This window comes from Gorilla gorilla, chromosome 18 (genome assembly GCF_029281585.2).
Source record: "Gorilla gorilla gorilla isolate KB3781 chromosome 18, NHGRI_mGorGor1-v2.1_pri, whole genome shotgun sequence".
NCBI lineage: Eukaryota > Metazoa > Chordata > Mammalia > Primates > Hominidae > Gorilla > Gorilla gorilla.
In genome coordinates, this window is record NC_073242.2 from 18,138,031 (window position 1) to 18,159,959 (window position 21,929).

Below are 21,929 nucleotides of genomic sequence, written 5' to 3' on the forward strand. Positions count from 1 at the left end.
ATGCCACTGCACTCCAGCCTGTGTGACAGAGCGACTTTGTCTTAAAAAAAAAAAAAAAAATTTCCTAGCAAGTATTTATTACAGCAGTCAGTGACAAAAGCCAGATCTAAAATCCTATCTACAGAATAATCCTAGCCAGACAAAACAAATTTATCAAAAACTAATAGAAAATACTGAAATATAGGCCAGGTGTAATGGCTCATGGCTGTAATCCCAGCACTTCGGGAGGCCGAGGTAGGCTGATCACTTGAGGCCCAGAACTCGAGACCAGCCTGGGCAACATGGCAAAACCCTGTCTCTACTAAAATATAAAAATTAGCCGGGTGTGGCGACACACACCTGTAATCCCAGTTACTCAGGCGGCTGAGACAGGACAATCACTTGAACCCAGGAGGTGGAGGTTGCAGTGAGCCAAGATCGCGCCACTGCACTCCAGCCTGAGCAACAGAGTGAGACTCTGTCTCCAAAAAAGAAAAAAAAAAAAAAAAAAACTGAAATACAACTAAAATATTTAGTGTCAAATACCTGGTTTTGGCAGACAGCAGGGGTGACTGTTTCTTAGGCATACTGGTTTCATAAGAACTTTTTCCCTTGGCTGTATTAGTCACTTCAGGGAATCGCATTCACCGATAAATGAAGCAACTGCACACTGCCGCAGAAGCTCTGGCTACACTGCTGTAAAGGCTCAAAACGACCAAGTGGAAGCACCAGAGTCCATGAGGCATTTTATTTGTAAATATATGTATTACATCCCTAGAAAAAGAATCCCAGGATTTTCCCTCCTGTGTGTTTTCGTCTTGCTTCTTCATGGTCCATAATGCCAGCTGAGGTTGTCAGTACAATGAAACTATGGAGTGGAAAAAGAAAGTGCTGGTAAGTTTAACAGTTCAACATAGTGCCTTCTAGTGCAGAAAAACATCAATACTCATCAGTGGTTAAGGGCGCTTTCCTGTGGGGCACATAGGAACTGACAGTGCCTACATGAGCTGGTGCCTCACGTAGCGTATGAGCCACGACTCCTGCAACCCAAAGAGCCAAATCCAGAGAGCCCAGCCACACAATCACACAGCCCTGACTTCTGCCTACACCATGAAACAAACTGCACTGAAAACAAAGGCTGGGAACTCCTTTAAATTTAAATGTCACTTTCTGCTCTCAGGTAAGGAGACTTGAAAGTATTCGTATAAACTTGAGTTTGAATTGTGTTTCTGCCATGTACTGTATAATAGCTAAACTATTATATGGAGACGTTCATTTGTACAATGAGTGGCTGCTTCATGAGTTACTGTGGGGATCACTGTAACAAGCATATAGTACGCAAATGTGCGGCATTAAAAATCAGTATCATAATTACAAAGACAAATGATTTTGGTGAGAATACCGTACCTGTAATACAGCAACCATGAAGTGAGAATACTTTCAACCAAGGCACCAGACGCATAATTTGGAGGGTATAAATTCTTAACCACAAAGATACGCATTTACTGTGTCAGCTCATAAAGTGCTTTACCAAAATTAAATTAGGTGATAAACAGAGGAACTATTACCACTTTTATGGATGAAGAAATCAAGGCTATGACTTGCCCAAGATCTCATGGCTTTAAAGCAGAAAAACAAGGGTTTGAACTCAGATAGGCTTTTAAGGACAAAGACTCCCAAACTAAGTTTTCCCAAAGGCCTAGGCTTAGAACTGATTCTGGCCCTGATCTGGGATCACAGGGAACTATCTGCAGTGAGCCAAAAGGGCAGACATGAAAGTGGACACGACCCCCCTTTTCTGCCAGTCTAAGCTCTCATGTGCCTCAGAACCTGAAGCCCAACACATGAAATGTGGCAAACAGCCAGGCACGGTGGCGGGCACCTGTATTCCCAAATCCACAAGAGGCTGAGCGGGGAGGATTGCTCGGGGCCAAGAAGCCAAGGCTGTAGTCTGTTATGACCGCACCTGTGAATAGCCACTGCACTCCAGCCTGGGCAACAAAGTGAAACCCTGTCTCTCTCTCTCTTTTTTCTCGAGACAGAGTTTCACTCTTGTTGCCCAGGCTGGAGTGCAATGGCACAATCTCAGCTCACCGCAACCTCTCTCCCGGGTTCAAGCTATTCTCCTGCCTCAGCCTCTCAAGTAGCTGGGATCACAGGCGTGTGCCACCAGGCCTGGCTAATTTTGTATTTTAGGTAGAGACGGGGTTCTCCATGTTGGTCAGGGTGGTCTCGAACTCCCAACCTCAGGTGATCCGCCTGCCTCAGCCTCCCAAAATGCTAGGATCACAGGCGTGAGCCACTGTGCCTGGCCAACCCTGTCTCTTTTTAAAGAGAGAGAAAAGAAATATGGATAACACTTGAGCTATTAGGTCAAAATGGTTAAGAGTAGACAAATTACCACTGCTTTGTTTTAAACAGAAAAAAAAAAAAACCCCCTTAAGTCAAACTGCACCACAGAAATTCTTAGCATTAACTTCTTTTAATTAAGGAAAGGGCAACTTACCCAAACTGGCGGGATGGAAGCAGATTATTCTGCCATTTTTCCAGGTCTTTGAGTTGCACGTCAAATCTGGGGCTGATCACCCCACACTATAAAATAACAACAACAAAAAAAAAATTCTTCACTTTACCAATAACAGAAAAACTGAGTAACACAAGATGACATTCATAAATAAACAGTCCTCCAAACCAACCAACCCAGCATTCAGATGGGTACCTATTCTGTGCACAATGCTTGACATACTTTTCAAAAAATACACCTAAGTAAGACTATGCCTGCCTAGGAGAAAAAGCAAAGGCATGCAAAGAGATGGAACAAGGCAATACATGGCAGTGTCAGGCCACTGGCGTGCTCCCTGTTGGCTGGAGAGCTGTCCAGGATGATCAGATTTTACATAGCCTAGAGATCAAGTCTCGACAAGAGAGACTACAGCCAACCCTTTCTTACATAATAAGGCTGAAATAAAATTGTAGGGTCTCAAATCCTGAAGCTCTACAAATTATTAGAATATCTAAGGAACACGCTGTCCAGGCACTGAACTAAGAACGCTGCTCCCACCAATGAAGTACCGTTACATATTTCCAAGAAACAATGTCCTACAGCCCCAGACAAATTTTTCCAAACAAATCTGACAGAATGATGGAAGGCAGAAAGAGCAAAGGGCTTGCAATTATCTCATCTCGTGGCTACTGGGACATGGCAACAATGATCTCGCCAAGGGCTGCCATCACTCAACTACATGCCAGCCCTAAAACACTACTGAAGAAAGTCCACTAACTGAAGACCCTCTGCTCACAAAATCTGCTCTAAAATCACAGGCACACTTGAAAAACACTTCCAAAAGCAGAGATTGACCCACAGAAACTGAAAATGGGCTTGTCAGAAAGGCCCAACTGCTCTACGCCAGGAAGCCTGCTTAAGTTCTCCTATTATTACCCCATCAGCTATGCTGTGACTTGACTAACAAGGACAATCTCACAGCAGATGAAAGAAATGCAGGGATAGGAATATGGGAAAACTAGTTTTATCCAAGCAAGCTATAGTGAAAGATCTTTCCAAAGTCTGCCGCACGCTGCATCCAAGTTTTATGTTGATTCCAGCAGCAAAAATCCTTCTCATTCTGGTAGAATTAAAACAGCATACCCTCTCCCAACCCAGAAGAATCGTAAGAGGATGTGATCAAGGCCAGAATTTTAATCAATCTAGTCTTTACACACTACCTTACTTCCAAGCTCAATTTCCACGCTAAGGGCAGGTCCATGTCTTGCACGAAAGCAATGGAGGGGGACATTCTCTTTTAAATAGGGAGAAATGAAATTCCAAGAAACCAAAAATTGTTTGCTTTGTCGAAAGTCACAGAACAGGCCAGGCGCGGTGGATCACCTGAGGTCAGGAGTCCCAGACCAGCCTGGCCAACATGGCGAATCCCCGTCTTTACCAAAGATACAAAAATTAGCCGGGCATGGTGGCACTCACCTGTAATCTCAGCTACTAGGGAGGCTGAGGCAGGAGCATCGCTTGAACCTGGGAGACGGAGGTTGCAGTAGCCAAGATCGTGCCACTGCACTCCAACCTGGGTGAGAGTGAGACTCCGTCGCAAAAAACGGGCAGAGAGCAGCAGGGCCTGCATATCAACTGTTGTAGGGTAGAATTTTTCAAACTAGCATACCACAGAACAAGGGTGCCACAAATAAGTTCCACTTACAGAATGCTCTGTTCAAATTTATTTCTCGGCTGGGCCCAGTGACTCACACCTGTAATCCCAACACTCTGGGAGGCTGAGGTGGGAGGATCACTTGAGCCCATGAGTCCAAGACAAACCTAAGCAACATAGCGAGACCCCACCTCTACAAAAAAGTTGAAGAAAAATCAGCAGTCACAGTGGAATGCACCTGTATTCCCCAGCTACTCAGGAGGCTGAGGTGGGAGGATGGCTTGAGCTAGGGAAGCTGCAGTGAGCCAAGATGGCACCACTGCACTCCAGCCTCAGCCAGAGCAAGACTATCTCAAAAGAAATATAAATAAAAATAAATCAATCTTATTTTGAGGTGGGGTTCTAATGGCTACAACTAGAACAAAACATGACATACTGAAAATTACCCTTGCAAGTTCTTCAAATCTTAGGGAGTCTTGCCCTGTCACCCAGGCTGGAGTGCAGTGGTGCGATCTCAGCTCACTGTAACCTCCGCCTGCAGGTTCAAGCAATTCTCCTGCCTCAGCCTCCGGAGTACCTGGGATTACAAGTGCCCGCCACTGCGCCTGGCTAGTTTTTCTATTTTTAGTAGAGACAGGGTTTCACCATGTTGGCCAGGCTTGTCTCGAACTCCTGACCTCGTGATCCGCCTGCCTCAGCCTCCCAAAGTGCTGGGATTACAGGCGTGAGCCACCGTGCCCAGCTAGTTCTTCAAATCTTTAATACTTCAGCAACTCACCTTCTGGGTCTCTTTCCCCCCTATCTGTTGCAATAAACACAGGGGTGTCCAAGGGAGAGAATACAGTCATGGGTTCTTAGTTTCTGTTTCTAGTTGGGCCAGTAAGGCCCCTTCCTCATCCCTCTTTTCCATTTATCACTAGAGACAGAAACTAAATACCATGGTTTCAGGCTGCTACAAGTCTAAAACAAAACAACAAAATAAGGCAGGTTGGACAAGCCTGAACTAGAGGATCTGCCTCCTTGCAAATCTGAAAGCTACAAACCTGACAGGAAGCACAGTGGGCACCTCAACCAGCTTAAGACACCTGCCCCCAAAACACAATCACTTAAACCACAAAGTCAGTTATACTTGGTTAAGGTGTTGACAAGTCAAACTGAAAAGCAGCATAGACCCCAAAGACCTATGCCAGCAAAAACAGAAAAAGTATTCATATTGCTATTTAGAAAGCCCCATTTACTCAAAGATAAAGATTCCATTCAAAAAACCCAACACATCACTGAGAGGAAGGACACAGCACCTTGGACAAAAGGCTCAATGGCCTTGAGCCACCCAAGTTCAAGCCAGTGAGGTGGGTAGTGTTAACATCCAAATACCAGTACCAGTGTTGGTTTCACCCCCCATCTCTGAGACAGCTTATACCCCATAAAAACACTAGGTCAACTGACATAATCCTAGCACAATCAACCCAGGAGAACAAATGAAGTTACATGTGTCAATTTTTAAACCTTTTTAAAGTAACTGGATAAATCAAGTATGGCACCACTACTCTGTATTTCCAAAGGCAATTACAACATTTAACGCCACATTAAAAAATTCTTAAAGCTTTGAAATGTGTAGATCACTCGTTCTTACCTTGTTTAGCCTGCCTGTGAGGTTCACAACAATTTTCCCAGCTCTGTGGTCATCAATGATTTCAAATTCGCCAATGTAACCTACAAAAGATAACTGACTGGATTAAATAAAAGACATCAACTTGAGAGCTAAACCTCTGTGCTCTAGCCTACTCAATTCTTCACTCTCCCATCACCTCAGTGACTGCTTCTCCAAAAAGTTGGGGGGAAGACAGTTGCTCTGTATCAGAACTAATTTTTACAACCTAACATATCAGATTTGGGAGACAATACCCAAAACAATCCACCTTGCAATTCTGAAAGAAACTATTTTCCCCTTGACCCTTCCTTCACTGCTTCCCATTCCCAAAGACTACTTTGTGCCAAAGAAGCACAATAATCCAATCTTTCCTCTCAAAGAGCTCTGAGAAGATCTCAAGAGTCCTTTCTTTCTTTCTTTTTTTTTTTTTTGAGATGGAGTCTTGCACTGTCGTCCAGGCTGGAGTGCAGTGGCCGATCTCGGCTCACTGCAACCTCCACCTCCTGGGTTCAAACAATTCTCCCTGCCTCAGCCTCCAAAGAGCTGGGATTACAGGCGCCTGCCACCACGACCGGCTAATTTTTGTTTTTGTTTTTTGTTTTTTTAGTAGAGACGGGGTTTTGCCACGTTGGCCAGGCTGGTCTCGAAATGAGCTCAGGAGTCCTTTCAATGACTTAGATTCATTTAGCTCCCAAACACCTAGCAGAGCTCCTTTTTCCAGCAGTCCTACTCTAAGTGACTCTTCAGCAGTTTCAGACTATCCCCTCCTCCACAGCCCACAGGTCAATTGCATTCGTTCTCAGGTATGACAGACATACTTTGGTCCCCCATAATTAATTTCTACAGGACTGATTTCTTAAAGAGTCTCACATCAAAACATAAAACACAGCGGCAGCAGACTTACCATGCTTCATCATCACAGTGAGAAACCGGACGATGACTTTGGAGCACGGCCTAATAAGCACCTGGCGCTTGCCTCTCTTTTCGGCATTGTTGATGCTCTTGAGAGCATCTGCCAGGACATTCATGCGCACCATTGTGGCTGTTCAAGGAAGACAAAACAGGAGGTTTTACTGGCATTGCCAACATCAACAGACACCAACCATTACACTGCGGAAGTATCCTTTCCTTTCTGGCCCCACCTTGGCGAAGTTTTCTCAAGTCTAAGCAGGCTGCTTCTCCATTTCCCACCACCCAGGAAAATTCCTATTTACTACGGTTGTTGAAAACAGGTTATCGGGACGTCAGCCTGCACATTTTGAAACTCATTCATTCACTAACCACTCTTCTTCGATCGTGCCACACACCAACGTATGGAGATAATAAAATGTGGGACAAAATCCACTTGACACAAGACAACTCGAGAACTGGCAGAAACTGCCAGCTACCGAAAGGAAAACATCGGGTATAGTCGATCAGTGATTCAGAACAGAAGCAGAGTATCATTGGCAACATTTTCCAAATTGCTGAAAATCAGCAGATTCTATACTATTAACACTGTACTTTAAATCAGTTCACTCTCACCTACCATGAACACATCTAACTATTAAACATCCATCTTCGTGCCATTTAAAATTGCGTCCAACAGCAAGAGCCACAGTGGCAAACAGAAACATTTTACATGCTTGTCAGACTGGACTCTTCTAATGGGCACGAACCGCACACTACACTGAAGTTTTGAAAGCTCTTAAGTATGGAGACCAAAGTGCCAATAGTAAAGAGTACAACTTAAATCCCTTAAGTTCAAAAGTGTCTAAAGAAAAACTCTGCGGCCCAGAAGATCCAAGTTGGCACCCAGCAAACTGCCAACCCCGGCACGATGCAGCTTTTACCTGCTGGGTGGCCTCAGCCTCCCAAGCTCCCAGCCCGGCCGCAGCAGTGAGAAGCTGCACGGCCCACCAGCCCCGATGTTGCCCGCCGCCCGGGGCCAAGGCGCTGCCTCAGCACTAAAGGGAGATCCAGACGCTGCGGCCCGAACCGGAGCTACCGCCTAGCTGGGCAGTCGAAGGCTCCGGCTCCCGCCAGCGTTGCGGCCTGCACCCCACGGACCGGGATCCCCTGAGTGCACAGTCTGGGGCGCCCAGCCATGGCTCTCCTCTATGCCTGTCCAGGAACCGGCAATGCCAGGATCCTCGGCCAAGGTGCGCACCAGCCTCCTCGCAGGACACCGAGACCGAACCTTAGATTGCAGGATGGCGCCGATGGCAGACAGATGAAATTGGAGCTCTCGGAGAGTGCTACTCACCGGCGCGGAAAGATGGCGGAAAAAGAACGGGAGGGGAGAGCGCACGGAGTTATGGGAAGCGGGAGAGCTATCGCGAGACTTTCAAAGGCCCGGGAAAAACAAGGACCGCCTAGGAGAAGGACGAGGGTGAGGGAAAGGCGGAGCCTCCTCAGGGGTTGGCAGTTGAGAGTCGATGGAATCGACCTGCCCCGGTGGGGCCTGGGAGAGGCAAGGTAAGCCGTTCGTTGGAGGTTCGTCTACATTTTTTTTTTTTTTTTTTTTTGAGACAGTTTCGCTCTTGTAGCCCAGGATGGAGTGCAGTGGCGTGATCTCGGCTCACTGCAACCTCCGCCTCCCGGGTTCAAGTGATTCTCCTGCCTCAGCCTCCTGAGTAGCTGGAACTACAGGGATGCGCCACCACGCCCCGCTAATTTTTGTATTTTTAGTAGTGACGAGGTTTCCCCAAGTTGGCGAAGATGTTCTTGATCTCCTGACCTTGCGATCCGCCCGCCTCGGCCTCCGAAAGTGCTGGGATTACAGGCGGGAGCCACCGCGCGGGCCTTAATTTTTATTTTAGTTTACTTTTGATACGGAGTCTCGCTCTGTCGCCCAGGCTGGAGTCCAGTGGCGCGATCTTGGCGCACTGCAGCCTCCGCCTCCCGGGTTCAAGCGGTTCTCCTGCCTCAGCCTCCAGAGTAGCTGGGATTACAGGCGCCCGCCATCACACCCGGCTAATTTTTGTATTTTTAGTAGAGACGGGGTTTCACCATGTTGGCCAGGCTCGTCTCAAACCCCTGACATCAAGTGATCTGCCCACCTCGGCCTCCCAAAGTGTTGGGATTACAGGCGTGAGCCACCACACCCGGCTAAAATTTTTTTTTAATTAAAAAGTTAAGTGAAGCTCAGACAAAAGTCACCCAACAGTTGTCTACTGAGCACCCATGTACCAGACGCTAGCAAGGCCCTGGGGTACGAGGTGCCCACACAGGCACCATTTAGCCAGTTCTGTCCCTGCCGGTTCTTCCAGCTTCGTCCTCTCTCACACGTCAATGCCCCTGCTCATTCGTTTCATTTCCTCTTCCCTCTAGCATGGTGCCTGGATATTTGCTAAATAAAACTTAAACCTTTTATTTTTGTTCTTTTTTAAAATTTTTCCTAGACAGGGTCCTGCTCTGTTGCCCAGGCTAGAGTGCAGGGGTACACTCAGCTCAATGCAACCTCAAACTCATGGACTCCAGTGAACCTCCTGCCCAGGTCTCCCAAAGTGGTGGGATTACAGGTGTAGCCACCGTGCTTTTAAGGGTACCTTATAGACATCTAAGGAACACACAGGGTACTTCATTAATCAGATTCATAAATCCAATCATAAATATTATATTGGCTAAGTTATAAAGAAAGTGAGACATGAAGATTCCAGCTTTTTTTATTTTTTCCCCTTTTACACAAAACAAAGTAGAAGAAATAATACAGGATTAAAACTGCAAAAGTAGTTAATCAGTAGAATATGTATGCACAAAAAAAATCCAGATAGGAAGACAGGCTTATTTACAATGAAAGTAAGGTAAAATTAAGGTAGTTTTCTTATGAAATATTAAAAAAAAATCAAACATATGCTACAATGGGCACCACTGTTCACAGCAATATTAAAGAGGAGAAAACAACACTTATTTAATAGGGACAGATATACCACAAGGTACAACATCAGTGCAATAAATTCACAAAACTATATTACAGCTAGTTAATCAGTTTAAGAATTGTTCCTGTCAGTCACATTTTTTGGCCCTCAGAAGTTCATTCCTAAAGATTTCAACTACTCTAAATTTCTAGCTACCTAGAAGTTAAGAATGATTATAAGAAGCCTTCCAAGGAGTTATGAAATCTTTGTAGACCAGAGGCCAACTATCATCACCTCAAGTCTGCTCTCACCAACAGCCCTTGTATTTTTCAGGGAGAAATCTCTAGGAAAAAAGTCAGACACCAGTGTAGTCACTATCTCCCATGTCAAACCTAGGGGACTAAAATGGTCAGTATTACCATAAAGTGATAATTTTGAGGTTTACCTTAAAAGGCTTATTCTGGTCTCAAAAATTAGGTAAGATTATCTTCTACTGAAATGAATATTGACTAAACATAGAAGACTGCTGTCCTTTTGCTGGTCTTAGAGTGAAAGTCATAGACATGAGTCTTAACCTACTGTATACTATAGCTAATGTCAGCTGAAAATCTGAAATTAAAAGCATGCTAGAAATCCTAAATGCAATCTTTTGGAAGTCTGCTATTAAAAAGCCTTTAAGGATTTACTAACTTTGAGTCTAAGTGCAAGGGGACGAAAGCTTAAGCCTGTCAGACATTCCTTTTTTTTGGACAAAAAGATCAAAGTTTCCTACAAATTGCTAAGCTTTGCACAAGGGAGAAGCCTACACGTACTAGTGCATGGAATCAGTTTCATTTTATTTCATGGGGACTCTTCTCCCACTGGAAAGAAACAGAATGAGGAATGAATCTTAATTGGTCTCTTCATCAGAAGTGGTAAACTTGGTCTCTATATTCACGAAGTCAGACAGTTTTTTAAGCAGACTGTGGAAGCAGACAGAACCAGCTTCCTGTAGCCACAGACCACTACATGGTATCTAAGCTAAAGCAAAGATGAACAATTATCCAGATTCACTTGAACTGTACTAAAGGGCAAGGTTCACCACTACAAAAAGGAAGTTGTCTAAAAGCAAGAATTCAATTAACGCTGGGTAAGAAAAGTCAAAACAAATCATACACACTAATGAGTTGTCCATGAAGCCAACTGCTAAGAACGCACTCAACTATACGCGACGTGAAGACACTATGCACGAAGCCTTACGTGGCGAGTCTGAATTTCTATTAACTAAGGGCAGAGTGAGGGAGAACAAAGAGCTACTTCCGTAACATTTTAGTATCCAGACAGTACAGCAGAAACGGTTCCCGGGGCAATGGGTGCTGCATCAATCACACTGATTAAAGCAGATGAATCATTCGTTTTTCTTTTCTTTTTGTTTGAGAAGTTTGTTTATCTCCCTCTTGGCCATTCCAATGTACTTCAAAATGATTCCATGTTGGTTTAGTCCAGGAAGCAATAGTAAGGAAGTCACTTAAAATTAAAAAAAAAAAAAAAAATTAAGGAGGCAGCAATTAACTTGCTAAAGGTTATTACTTTTTTTTTTTTTTTTTGAGACAAAGTTTCACTTTTGTTGCCCAGGCTGGAGTGCAATGGCGCAATCTTGGCTCACCGCAACCTCCGCCTCCCAGGTTCAAGCGATTCTCCTGCCTCAGCTACCCAAGTAGCTGGGATTACAGGCATGCGCCACTACCCCTGACAAATTTTGTATTTTTAGTAGAGATGGGGTTTCTCCATGTTGGTCAGGCTGGTCTCGAACTCCCAATCTCAGGTGATCCGCCTGCCTCAGCCTCCCAGAGTGCTGGGATTACAGGCGTGAGCCACCACACCCAGCGACAAGTCTCACTCTTTTTGCCCAGGCTGGAGTGCAATGGCACAATCTCGGTTCACTGCAACCTCCACCTCCCAGGTTCAAGCGATTCTCCTGCCTCACCCTACCAAGTACAGTAGCTGGGATTACAGGTGCCTGCCGCCACGCCTGGCTAATTTTTGTATTTTTAGTACACATGTGATTTCACAATGTTGGCCAGGCGGTCTCCAACTCCTGACCTCAGGTGATCAGAGATTATTACGTGTGTATGGCGGTGGGGGGTGGGGGGGGTGGTGAGTGCAGTGGTGTGATCTCAGCTCACTGTAACCTCCACCTCCTGGGTTCAGGCGATTCTCATGTCTCAGCCTCCCAAGTAGCTGAGACTACAGGTGTGTACCACCACATCCGACTAATTTTTGTATTTTTAGTAGAGACAGGGTTTCGCCATGTTGGCTAGGCTGGTCTCAAAGTCCCGGCCTCAAGTGATCCACCCGCCTCAGCCTCCCAAAGTGCTGGGATTACAGGCTGAGCCACCGTGACCAGCCAGTTATTACATTTTAAAGAAGGCAGGTTCCTACATTATTAAACTCAGTAATGGGAGGAAGCAACATGAAACCAATTACTTCCACTGGGATGTATCCCCAGAAACCTCTGCTCTCATCCCCTCTTCCACCTCAGAAAATAATCATTGCTTATTTTTACCTCTTGCACATTAGTTTCTACCTTGGTTATTGCATTGTTTTCACTTTCTATGAGACCATAATAATCTTTCCATATTCCCACAGTTCCTTTTCGGTGTCTAAAACTTAGGAAGTATTCAGTTGTTTACTGACGAAGTTACAGTTAAATTTCACTGGCCAGGATGTGCCTGTAGTTTTTCCTCAAAGACTTACCTATCAGGTAGGTGAGAAGCAGGTTGTGGACTTGTTGTCCCACCCAAGCAACCGCAGCAAGGGAAATGATCATGGTCATGAAGTACTAGCAATGAAAACAAGAATTTAATATCAAAACTTCATGTGACACCATAAATATATGTAATTTTTATTTGTCAATTAAAGAAGAATGTGTTTCAAAGTTCGGGAAATAATTTAGCTTTTATTATCACTTTTCTTTAAAAATTCTTAGATTTAAAAACCTATTCCATTGGATCTACTTTATAGAATTTGGATACATTTCTTCCTAGAATTACTGCAATTCTATATGTAAATATTTTATGATATAAATTATACGATCTTTTCAGTTAATAACTTCACGGAACAGCCTCATGACGTGAAGCTTACAGGTAAGAGATGAACAGATGCTTTCCTTTTTTTTTTTTTTTTTTTTTGAGACAGAGTCTCATTCTGTCACAAAGGCTGGAGTGCAGTGGTGCAAACAGCTCACTGCGCAAACACAGCTCACTGCAGCCTCGACCTCCAGGGCTCAAGTGATGCTCAGCCTTCCATGTAGCTGGGATTATAGGCATTAGCCACTGTGCCCGGCCTAAACAGATGCTTTCTAAGTATATGTCTTTTACTATTATTTCAGTAAGAAAAATGAAACAGAAGAATTTTGTTTTATTAGAATAAAAAATTAAATGCAAAAATGTAATTTTTAACTTTAAAATGATTCAGTCTAATTGATACAGGTAAACATTTATGAATGTACTTAGGAATTAACCAATGAATAATTTTCAAATTATAGCTATTAAGACAAAAAGGCAAATTGACTCAAATCTTAAAATTTTACTGTACTTAAGTCAAAGCAAAAAAAAGTACCATCTTAGGTTTTTCTTCCTTTAGTGTGAAGAGGCGTTTCCACCAACCCACAGCTCTGCGTCGAGTTTTTACTAGATTGCTGCAAATTTCATGGAATCTTTGCTGTTGTTCAGTGGTCCTAGAAAAGAAATTTGCCTTTTGCTATAAACAAATTGTTACAGTAGACAAAAACATGACACCCTATTCAATTTAAGAGCTATCTTCTAAAGAAAATCAAAATAAAAACAATGTTTCACCATTATCTTATGTAGGTGAAAAAGTCCTTCCACCATTAAGACACCTTTTATAGCACAGGATTAAGTATTTACATAAACTATGTGTGTGAGAGTGTGTGTGTGTGTGTGTGTGTGTGTGTGTGTGTGTGTGTGATAAAGAAAGGATCATCTCTGGCTCTGAAGCCACATTTATTTAATGGTAGTAAAAGACTCATGACTTCTATGGGCCATAAAGAAATCAGTATAAATTTGATTTTGCTATTCCTAAATATTCTTTAGATCCTAGTAAATTCTGCACTATACCTACCAGAATCCCACCGAACAGCTATATTTGAACACTCCTTAGTAAGATACTAACTACTAGCATTTAACACATAACACCCCCAACTGGGCTTCATACATCTGATGACAAGGCAGCAATGAACAGCTTAAATCTAAATTCTTCTTTGTAAATTTAGTCCTAGGGAGGGAAAATATAATCAACAAACAACACAGCAGTAAAAATCCAACAAGAGACCCTCCAAGAAAACCTTTTATATTTATAATGTTTTTCTTGGTTCTGATTTTTTTTTTAATTGCCTTTGCACTGTCTTCGCTACACAGCTATAATGGCTGCTATTACTGCCCTGTGCTGAGGGATGTGTTGCCTTCTCTTCTCTGGCCCTCATCTCTGTAAAACTGCAGTGATAAATAAAGTACAAGGATTTCTGCTGAGCCCTGGAACTTCTTTTCAACAATGAGATGTTATTTCTTGCCCATGGTCAAGGCTAGATTGTGGCTATGCAAAAGAGTATTCTTTCTTCCTTGTAAGATCAAAAAATAAACAAAATCTGCTCTATCAATAACTGAGTCACATCACGAAACTATCAGTGGTTATTTCTGCAAACTTTCCTCTAGGAGTTGTAAATTAGCAGACTGGAATGTTATCTGGCTAATAAGGCCAAGGTCAGTGATTTATTTCCTTTGCTAACTCTGTTATACTGCACATTCAGAAACTTGCCCAAAAGAGCCAACAACATTGATTCATTACTGCAAGTGAAAAACAATTTGGACAGTTCCTAACAGTAATCCATTCTGCTGTTGGGGGAAACACCTTTAAATATTGTCAATTATATCATAATTTAAGCAAACTTTGAATTTGTTCTTAAAGATCCATAAGGTACACATTTAAAATTCTTATATTTACAGAATTATTTTGCAATTTGCTATCCTCTGAGATACAAACAACCAAAGGCACAAGTAGAATACTAACCAAATAAAATAAACAGCCAAGGATAGAATAGCAGCTGAGAAGAAAATATCTATTCCAACATCTATTTTGGCTGATTATTTGAATCAAAACTCAACATGCTAGAGAAAGTTAAAATACTTTTAATATGATCCTTATCCACTTAACTATATCTGAGGAGTTCATAAGCAACCTAATGTTATAAATAGGCCGGGCACGGTGGCTCACGCCTGTAATCCCAGCACTTTAGGAGGCCGAGGCGGGCGGATCACAAGGTCAGGAGATCGAGACCATCCTGGCTAACATGGTGAAACCCCGTCTCTACTAAAAATAAAAAAAAATTAAAAAAAATTTAAAAATTAGCCAGGTGTGGTGGCAGGCACCTGTAGTCCCAGCTACTTGGGAGGCTGAGGCAAGAGAATGGCGTGAACCTGGGAGGTGGAGCGTGCAGTGAGCCAAGAGCGTACTGCACTCCAGCCTGGGCAACAGAGCGAGACTCCATCTCAAAAAAAAAAAAAAAAAGAATGGTATAAATAAAATCAGCAACCCATGTGTATACAGCTTGAACCTCTTCGGAAACACTTGGTATTCACTTTGTTAACTGCCATTCCACTGCCTCAGTGTCTCAGTATCTCAGCCTTAACACAAGATCAATCTTAAAAGTCAAAATATTTCACAGTACTTAACAGGGCCTGCCACAGTAGGCATTTAATAAATAATTGCTAAATGAATGTGAATGAAAATCTGCCAGTTTCCTTTTCTGTATTCATTCAAAAATAACTTGTGAAGTTATTATACTATCCTAAATATCAATGGAAATGTAAAAATGTATATGTACATTTACCATAAAAGAACTATGGAGTACAGAAAATTCATAGTTTATATTCAAATCACTTACAATATTCTTCACATAAAAGCAATAAATCTAATGCTTAGGTGTCTGATGGTTAGACAATTATCTCTGCTTATTTACAGCATACTAATCACAGCCACCAAGTTCAGTAACTACACAAAAATGAGACTGCCAAATCATTATGCTACCTACCATTTATTGGAGCCAAAAATTCTAGGCGCTAGAATGGGAACAAGGTAGTCAGCCAAGCACAAAAACATAACAAAACAGGAAACGCCGGACAGAACAGATGGATCTAGATAGTAGATAATCCTGTTAAAAAAATTAATAAAGGTTAGAAAAACATAGTCATTATTATTCCTAACTAAACATGTCTAACTTAACTATTCACTTAACTATTCACCGCCTCTCAGAGATATTTGCCATTTTTCTTCTAATTTTCTCACAAGTGGCTTTCCAGAGGCTTTGTGACATGCTGATATCATAGCTGCAGTGGTTAAGTATATATCAATGGACAAAAGCTCTTTGGAGTTCTCAGCACTTTTTAAGAGTTTAGGGAGGTGGGGGACTAGGGTAGGGATAGCATTAGGAGAAATACCTAACGTAGATGAAGGGTTGATGGGTGCAGCAAACTACCATGGCACATGTATATATACCTATGTAACAAACCTGTACATTCTACACATGTATCCCAGAACTTAAAGTATAATAACAAAAAAAGAGTTTAAGTGTCTGGAGGACAAAAAGTTTGTGAGTCACTGATTTACTCAAGTGCTTTAGGTTACCAAGTTTACAGAAGTACTACAAATTCTGGAAACCAGAAGTGCTTATGAGAAACATTCTTTATGGGTTCTTTATGGGTTATATATTACAGAAGACTTAAGGCACTCCCACAAACAGAAGCTATATATTAAAAAGTCTTTATTAATAAGAAGCACAACCCATAGTAATCTAATAGCTCACTTACAGAAACACCAAAGAAACCACACCCATGATGGCAGGTGGAAACCAGGCTCTTTCCCATCGGAGGACTTTATCAGCCATCAGCATCACTTCTCCCCATCCTTGCAGCTGTTCTTCCAGACTTGCAGTCTCTGCAGCCTAAATACCACCGACATTTAAAGTGATCATTTTACCACTCTCAACATTTTTGTGGTTCATAGACTTCAATTATTTTAAAGCTCCAAATACAAAAAATAACCTCTTAACCAAATTGCCAATTTTAAACTAGTTGGTTTCTGAAAAATTGCAATTTCAAAGATGAAAATCCAATGGGTTCTTTTGTTTTTTGTGTTTTTTTTTTGAGACGGAGTCTCGCTCTGTCACCCAGGCTGGAGTGCAGTGGGGAGATCTCGGCTCACTGCAGCCTCCGCCTCCTGGGTTCAAGCGATTCTCCTACCTCATATTCCTGAGTAGTTGGGACTATAGGCGCCCGCCACCACGCCCGACTAATTTTTTGTAGAGACGGGGTTTCACCATGTTGGCCAGGCTGGTCTCAAACTCTCGACCTCAAGTGATCCACTCACCTCGTCTTCCCAAAGTGCTGGGATTACAGGTGTGAGCCACCAGGCCCAGCCTAAATATCCTTTTAATGGTCACTTTTCTAGTCCAAGCACTGGGCTATTCTTTATATACATGATGTAACTTAATCCTTACAGAGAGCCACAAGGTAGGAATAATTAGACTCATTTTACAATTAAAGAAAGTGAGCTCAAAATGGTTTACTTTCTCAAAGTCATACAGGGAATCGTGGCAGTGCCCAGAGTATTAATAAAATGAAATAACTTTTTTTAAGTTTGTTTATTTCAGATGGTTAGAATTGATCCGTTGTTTTTGTCATCTTATTGATTTAAACCCTTCTAAATCCATTAGGAAAGACTTTCCCTGAACAGCATTCAATTTCTAAAATAGCTCTTTGTGTAATGGAATCACTCAGATGTTGACATTCATTGGACAATTAAGGAAAACTACTTTCACCAAATTAAGCTGGCATTTTACGGTCAATATACCTCCTCAATACAGTGTTTCTTACCACTCAGGATGTCATTTTGATTATACTTCAAATTTCTCTGACTCTGAACAGCCAAAAGTGGGCCTCTAGGATGAGCTAATGTGGCAAAAGCCCTTAAAGCTGGTTTTGGTAAAGGAAGAAAAATTTAGAATAAGAAACTCAAGTGTCTCTATGTTATCAGGCTGGATGCAGTGGATCACGCCTGTAAACCCAGCACTTGGCGGGTCGGGGGGGATCGCTTGAGCCCAGGAGATCGGGACCAGCCTGGGCTGAGACCTTGTCTCTTTGTAAAAGTCATTCACTGGAAATCATGCAAATGACAGAACAAGGCACTTAATCTTAACAAAGACGCTCGCTATCTGTGCCACACTGAGCACTAGTGTGATCTCAATATTTCTGACTTTATATTCCATGCTTAATACTAGTGAAAGAAGAGACTACTATGTGTGGGCACTCTGCTGAGCATTCATATTTATACTTCAATTAATCTTCCTAACAACCCTTAAAAAAAGGTGTTATTACTGTCCCCATTTTACCAAGGAGGAAACAGATACACAGAGGTTAACCGATCTGCATCCAAGAAATCCACGACCAAAGGCGTTGCTTTCCTTAGAGGTATATTGCTCTGCTGGAAGGAGAGTTGGGAAGCAGGCGCTCTAGCCCAGGATTTGTCATTTCAACAGGGCTTGAGCAACTTCTTTGTGCTTCAATTAATCCTCTTAAAAAGATCCATGCCGAGGACTAACTATGCTAGAAGGAGTGTGTGTTTAAAGCAACAAACCATGCATTTCTAAAAGCAAATATAAAATCACGCACAATCAAAACTGCCCTGAAGTCACGTCATTGGCCAGCGTCTGGGGTATTGGAAGTTCAAAAGCCCCTAAGTAAATTCTTTGGTTCCGTTTTTCATTGCTGGTATGTGACCTACAGTCACCAGGGAAGGGCAACCGAGAATATGCAAGGATATTTCTCTTGTTTTTTGCCCACAAGGTGCGCTTAAATTCATAACAAATAAAAATGTGTCCGCCTATGATACCATCTCACTGCAGTTCCTTCGGATCCCTGCTTATTACTCTAAAGCTGTTTCCAGTAGTCCTGTGACCCCACCCCCGCCAGACTTCCAAATTCCAGACAAACGCCAAAACATCCCATGGTCTGTTCAGCTGGACCCCGCTCCCGGTTCCCCACGGTGAGCTCGCAGCCTCCCTGTCGTTTTAAGTTGTATCAGCTCTAAGATAAATTCTGGGCAGTAGCGCTTTGACCCTCCACCCTTGTCCAAGTTTTAGGGGGAAAAGAAGGCAGGCACATCCAGGTTAAGATCAAAGACGGGGAAAGCCGAATACGGCTGGGGCCTGGGCCGCGAAAGCGCTGGACAGGCCCCAGGAGGCCTTCTGCCCCCACCCGCACCCCAGGCTAGTGCCGCAGCCCCTCTGCCTCCCACTTCCTCCTCGACTCCTACTCTCGGTGAGGAATCACGCGCCCTCCTCGCCCCGTCGCGCACCGTCCCCAGGAAAGGTAAGGGTTCGACACCCAGGAGTCACCCAAGAAGCCCGAAGGCCAGGCATCGTCGCCTGCCCCGGGAGAGAAGGGCCGGGCCCGCGGCGGGTGACAGGGACGAGGCCGCGGTGTTTGAGCCCACGGACGTCTGGAGGCCTCGCTCGGCTCCCGGGGGACAGGCAGCCAGGACTCACCAGCAGGTTGGTGCTGCGATTATCTCCCTCCGCCATCGTCTCGGGGATGCAGTCTCTACGAGCGCAGGCCACCTCCCCAGCGAGTCCTCCAACCGAAACCCGCACAGCAACCACAACGCGAGGGAACGCCCCGCAGGCTGCTTATATGGGTCGGCCGCCCTTCCCGACAGCCCCCGCGACGCTCGCTCCTCATTGGACAGACCGAGCTCACGCCTCAAGGAAGCCGGGCCAACCGAAGCTCAGCGCATGGCTTGAAATCGAGGTCAAAGGAGACGGAGGCAGCGCCGGGCCGAGGGGGAGGGGACACGGAGTGCCCAATCAGCGCCCAGGGACTGCGCGACGCCCCGCCCAGCGCCGTGGGAAGAGGTTCAACCGCCGCTGCAGGGGGCGCTGTCCCTCAGTGGTTCTCCGGCTCTTGCCGCTGCGGTGCCTTTGGGGCCCTCTTCGTCTGGCTTTCGCAGCCGAGGAGACTCTCTGGAAAATGGGCTACTCGGAGAGAGATGCTCCGTCGCCTGAGGCGGAGGGCGGGGACGCCGGGCCTGCGACACTTCATCTCTTCCTGGCCCCGAGATGGCTGGGATCCGTTCCACCTTCGGCCCAGTTCCCCAGCCAGGCCCCTGAGCCGTTTAGCCCGGATTTGCGACCCGTGAGGTTTTGAGGACAAGTGAAAAGAGCTCTTTGTGTGGATTTTGCTGCAATGTTTCTCTCCTACCCAGTAGGAATGAGGCCTTAGCTTGGGCGGAAAAACCCAGGCCTGGTTTGAGAACGTGTGAAAATGCACCGCCTTCTAAGTGGCTTTATTATACGTGGATGTTTAAGTTACTTAAACTACAAGCTCCCTCTCCAAAAGGATTCTTTTTTTTTTCTTGTTTTTGAGACGGAGTCTCGCTGTGTTGCCCAGGCTGGAGTGCAGTGGCGCGATCTTGCTCACTGCAAGCTCTGCCTCCCGGGTTCACGCCATTCTCCTGCCTCAGCCTCCCAAGTAGCTGGGACTACAGGCGTCCACCAACACGCCTGGCTAATTTTTTGTATTTTTAGTAGAGACGTAGTTTCACCGTGTTAGTCAGGATGGTCTCGATCTCCTGACCTCGTGATCCGCCCGCCTCGGCCTCCCAAAGTGCTAGGATTACAGGCGTGAGCCACCGCGCCCGGCCAGAATTGTTTGTTTGTTTTTTGAGACCAAGGAGTCTCGCGCTCCGTGGCCCCGGCTGAAGTGGAGTGGCGCGATCTCTGCTCACTGTAACCTCCATCTCCCGGGTTCAAGTGATCCTGGCGCGTCAGCCTCACGAGTAGCTGGAATTACAGACGCCCGTCACTACGCCCAGCTAATTTTTGTATTTTAATAGAGACGGGGTTTCGCTATTTTGGCCAGGGTGGTCTGGACGTCCTGACCTCAAGATATCCGCCCGCCTTAGCCTGCCAAAGTGCTGGGATTACAGGCGTGAGCTACCGCGCCCGGCCAAAAGGATAGTTCTTGACACGACCTTTCTTCCATTAGAGGTCAAGCTAAGAAAATATGTAAACCCTCTCACAAGCAGTAGAATTCCTAGGCAGTTTAGGAACTGTGTAGAGGCACTTGTACCTCTTTTCTATCCAGGATTTCAAATGCAGTAACAAGTGCTTTGATCTTTTTTTTTTTTTTTTTTTTTTTCTTGAGACAGAGCCTGGCTCTGCTGCCCAGGCTGTAGTGCAGTAGCCACCGCGCCCGGCCAATTTTTCATCGTTTGATACAAACAGAATCATGCCAAATGTCCTCATCAGATGTTTGTTTCAGGTGAATTAACTATAGTTTTAACTTCCAACCTTTTATCTTTTTTACAGGTTTTAACTTCCAATCTCATGGTCATTTGTATTCGGCCATTGAATTTAAATTTATTTTTAAAATGTTCCTTAAGTAACCACCAGGTTCTTAAATGTTCAAGGAAGTCATAAATGTGAGAGAACATAGCTGCAGACCACATACTGCCCCTAAGAGAGCTGGGCAAGGGCAGGAGCATTGTGAATTTCATGGAAGGGTGTCAATTTGCTGTGGGTCTTTCGGGGAAAGGGGAGTGAAGTATCTTAATCAGGGAGAAGCACTTGAAAAAAAGTCTTTGCAAGGGAAGCTGACTGTTCAATAAAGTGCCACTTTGGAGAATGTTGGGGTAAAGAAGTTGTAAAGGCAGGATACAGCCAGTTGACAGAGACGCTATTTGGAGAGATTTTAAAGCTATGGAGTCTGAGGAGCAGGTTCTTCTCCATGCCCCTAAAAAAAAAAAAAATACAAATGGGGAGGCAGGGAAGATCCCTTGAGCCCAGGAAATTGAGGCTGCAGTGAGCTATGATTGCACCTATGCACTTAAGCTTGGGTGACAGAGCAAAAAACCTGTCTCAAAAAAAAAAAAAAAAAAAGACAAAAAGATCGAAGCAATCAGCAGCCACATAATTAGTGAATATGTTGAGCACTGGGTGCGTGATCTTGCTAGACCCACAGTAATAGCCACTTCCAAAAGAGAGGGTATTTTATTAGGGTTTAAAACTGACATTTCTACTTTTGGGAAATCAGCTTTTGCTGCAGAATATGCTTCTTGTTTTCACCCAAGTTTTCCATGCACAACTTAAGACTTGTTAACACCAGCTTGTGAAATGAAGGTAGGTGAAAAAAACAGAAGCAACTGAAACAGCAGTTTCTCCACTTAGTATTTTTTGTTACTTAACAGTGTATT

At 44.1% G+C, this 21,929-nt stretch overlaps 2 protein-coding genes across 5 annotated transcripts; both read right to left on the reverse strand.

Annotated features, from left to right (window-relative positions):
* Window positions 1-699: 699 nt before the first annotated feature.
* RPS15A (ribosomal protein S15a) lies at window positions 700-8,160 on the reverse strand. 4 transcript variants are annotated; one of them, XM_004057271.4, is made up of 5 exons: window positions 8,033-8,160; window positions 6,692-6,829; window positions 5,770-5,849; window positions 2,486-2,571; window positions 700-847 (listed from the first exon to the last, which is right to left on the reverse strand). In XM_004057271.4, the coding sequence occupies exons 2-5, from the start codon at window positions 6,822-6,824 to the stop codon at window positions 754-756; spliced, it is 393 nt and encodes a 130-aa protein (XP_004057319.1). In that variant the 5' UTR covers window positions 6,825-6,829; window positions 8,033-8,160; the 3' UTR covers window positions 700-753. The 4 variants fall into 4 exon arrangements, with proteins under 4 accessions (XP_004057319.1, XP_004057320.1, XP_055221326.1 ...); XM_004057272.5 differs by having other exon boundaries at window positions 7,967-8,070; XM_055365351.2 differs by having other exon boundaries at window positions 7,937-8,053.
* A 1,258-nt stretch (window positions 8,161-9,418) lies between these two features.
* Window positions 9,419-19,478, reverse strand: ARL6IP1 (ARL6 interacting reticulophagy regulator 1). Its single transcript, XM_019011791.4, has 6 exons — window positions 19,225-19,478; window positions 16,490-16,623; window positions 15,715-15,834; window positions 13,227-13,344; window positions 12,363-12,447; window positions 9,419-11,132 (listed from the first exon to the last, which is right to left on the reverse strand). Exons 1-6 carry the CDS (start codon window positions 19,258-19,260, stop codon window positions 11,014-11,016), a joined length of 612 nt encoding a protein of 203 aa, XP_018867336.1. The 5' UTR covers window positions 19,261-19,478; the 3' UTR covers window positions 9,419-11,013.
* Between the last annotated feature and the right edge of the window lie 2,451 nt (window positions 19,479-21,929).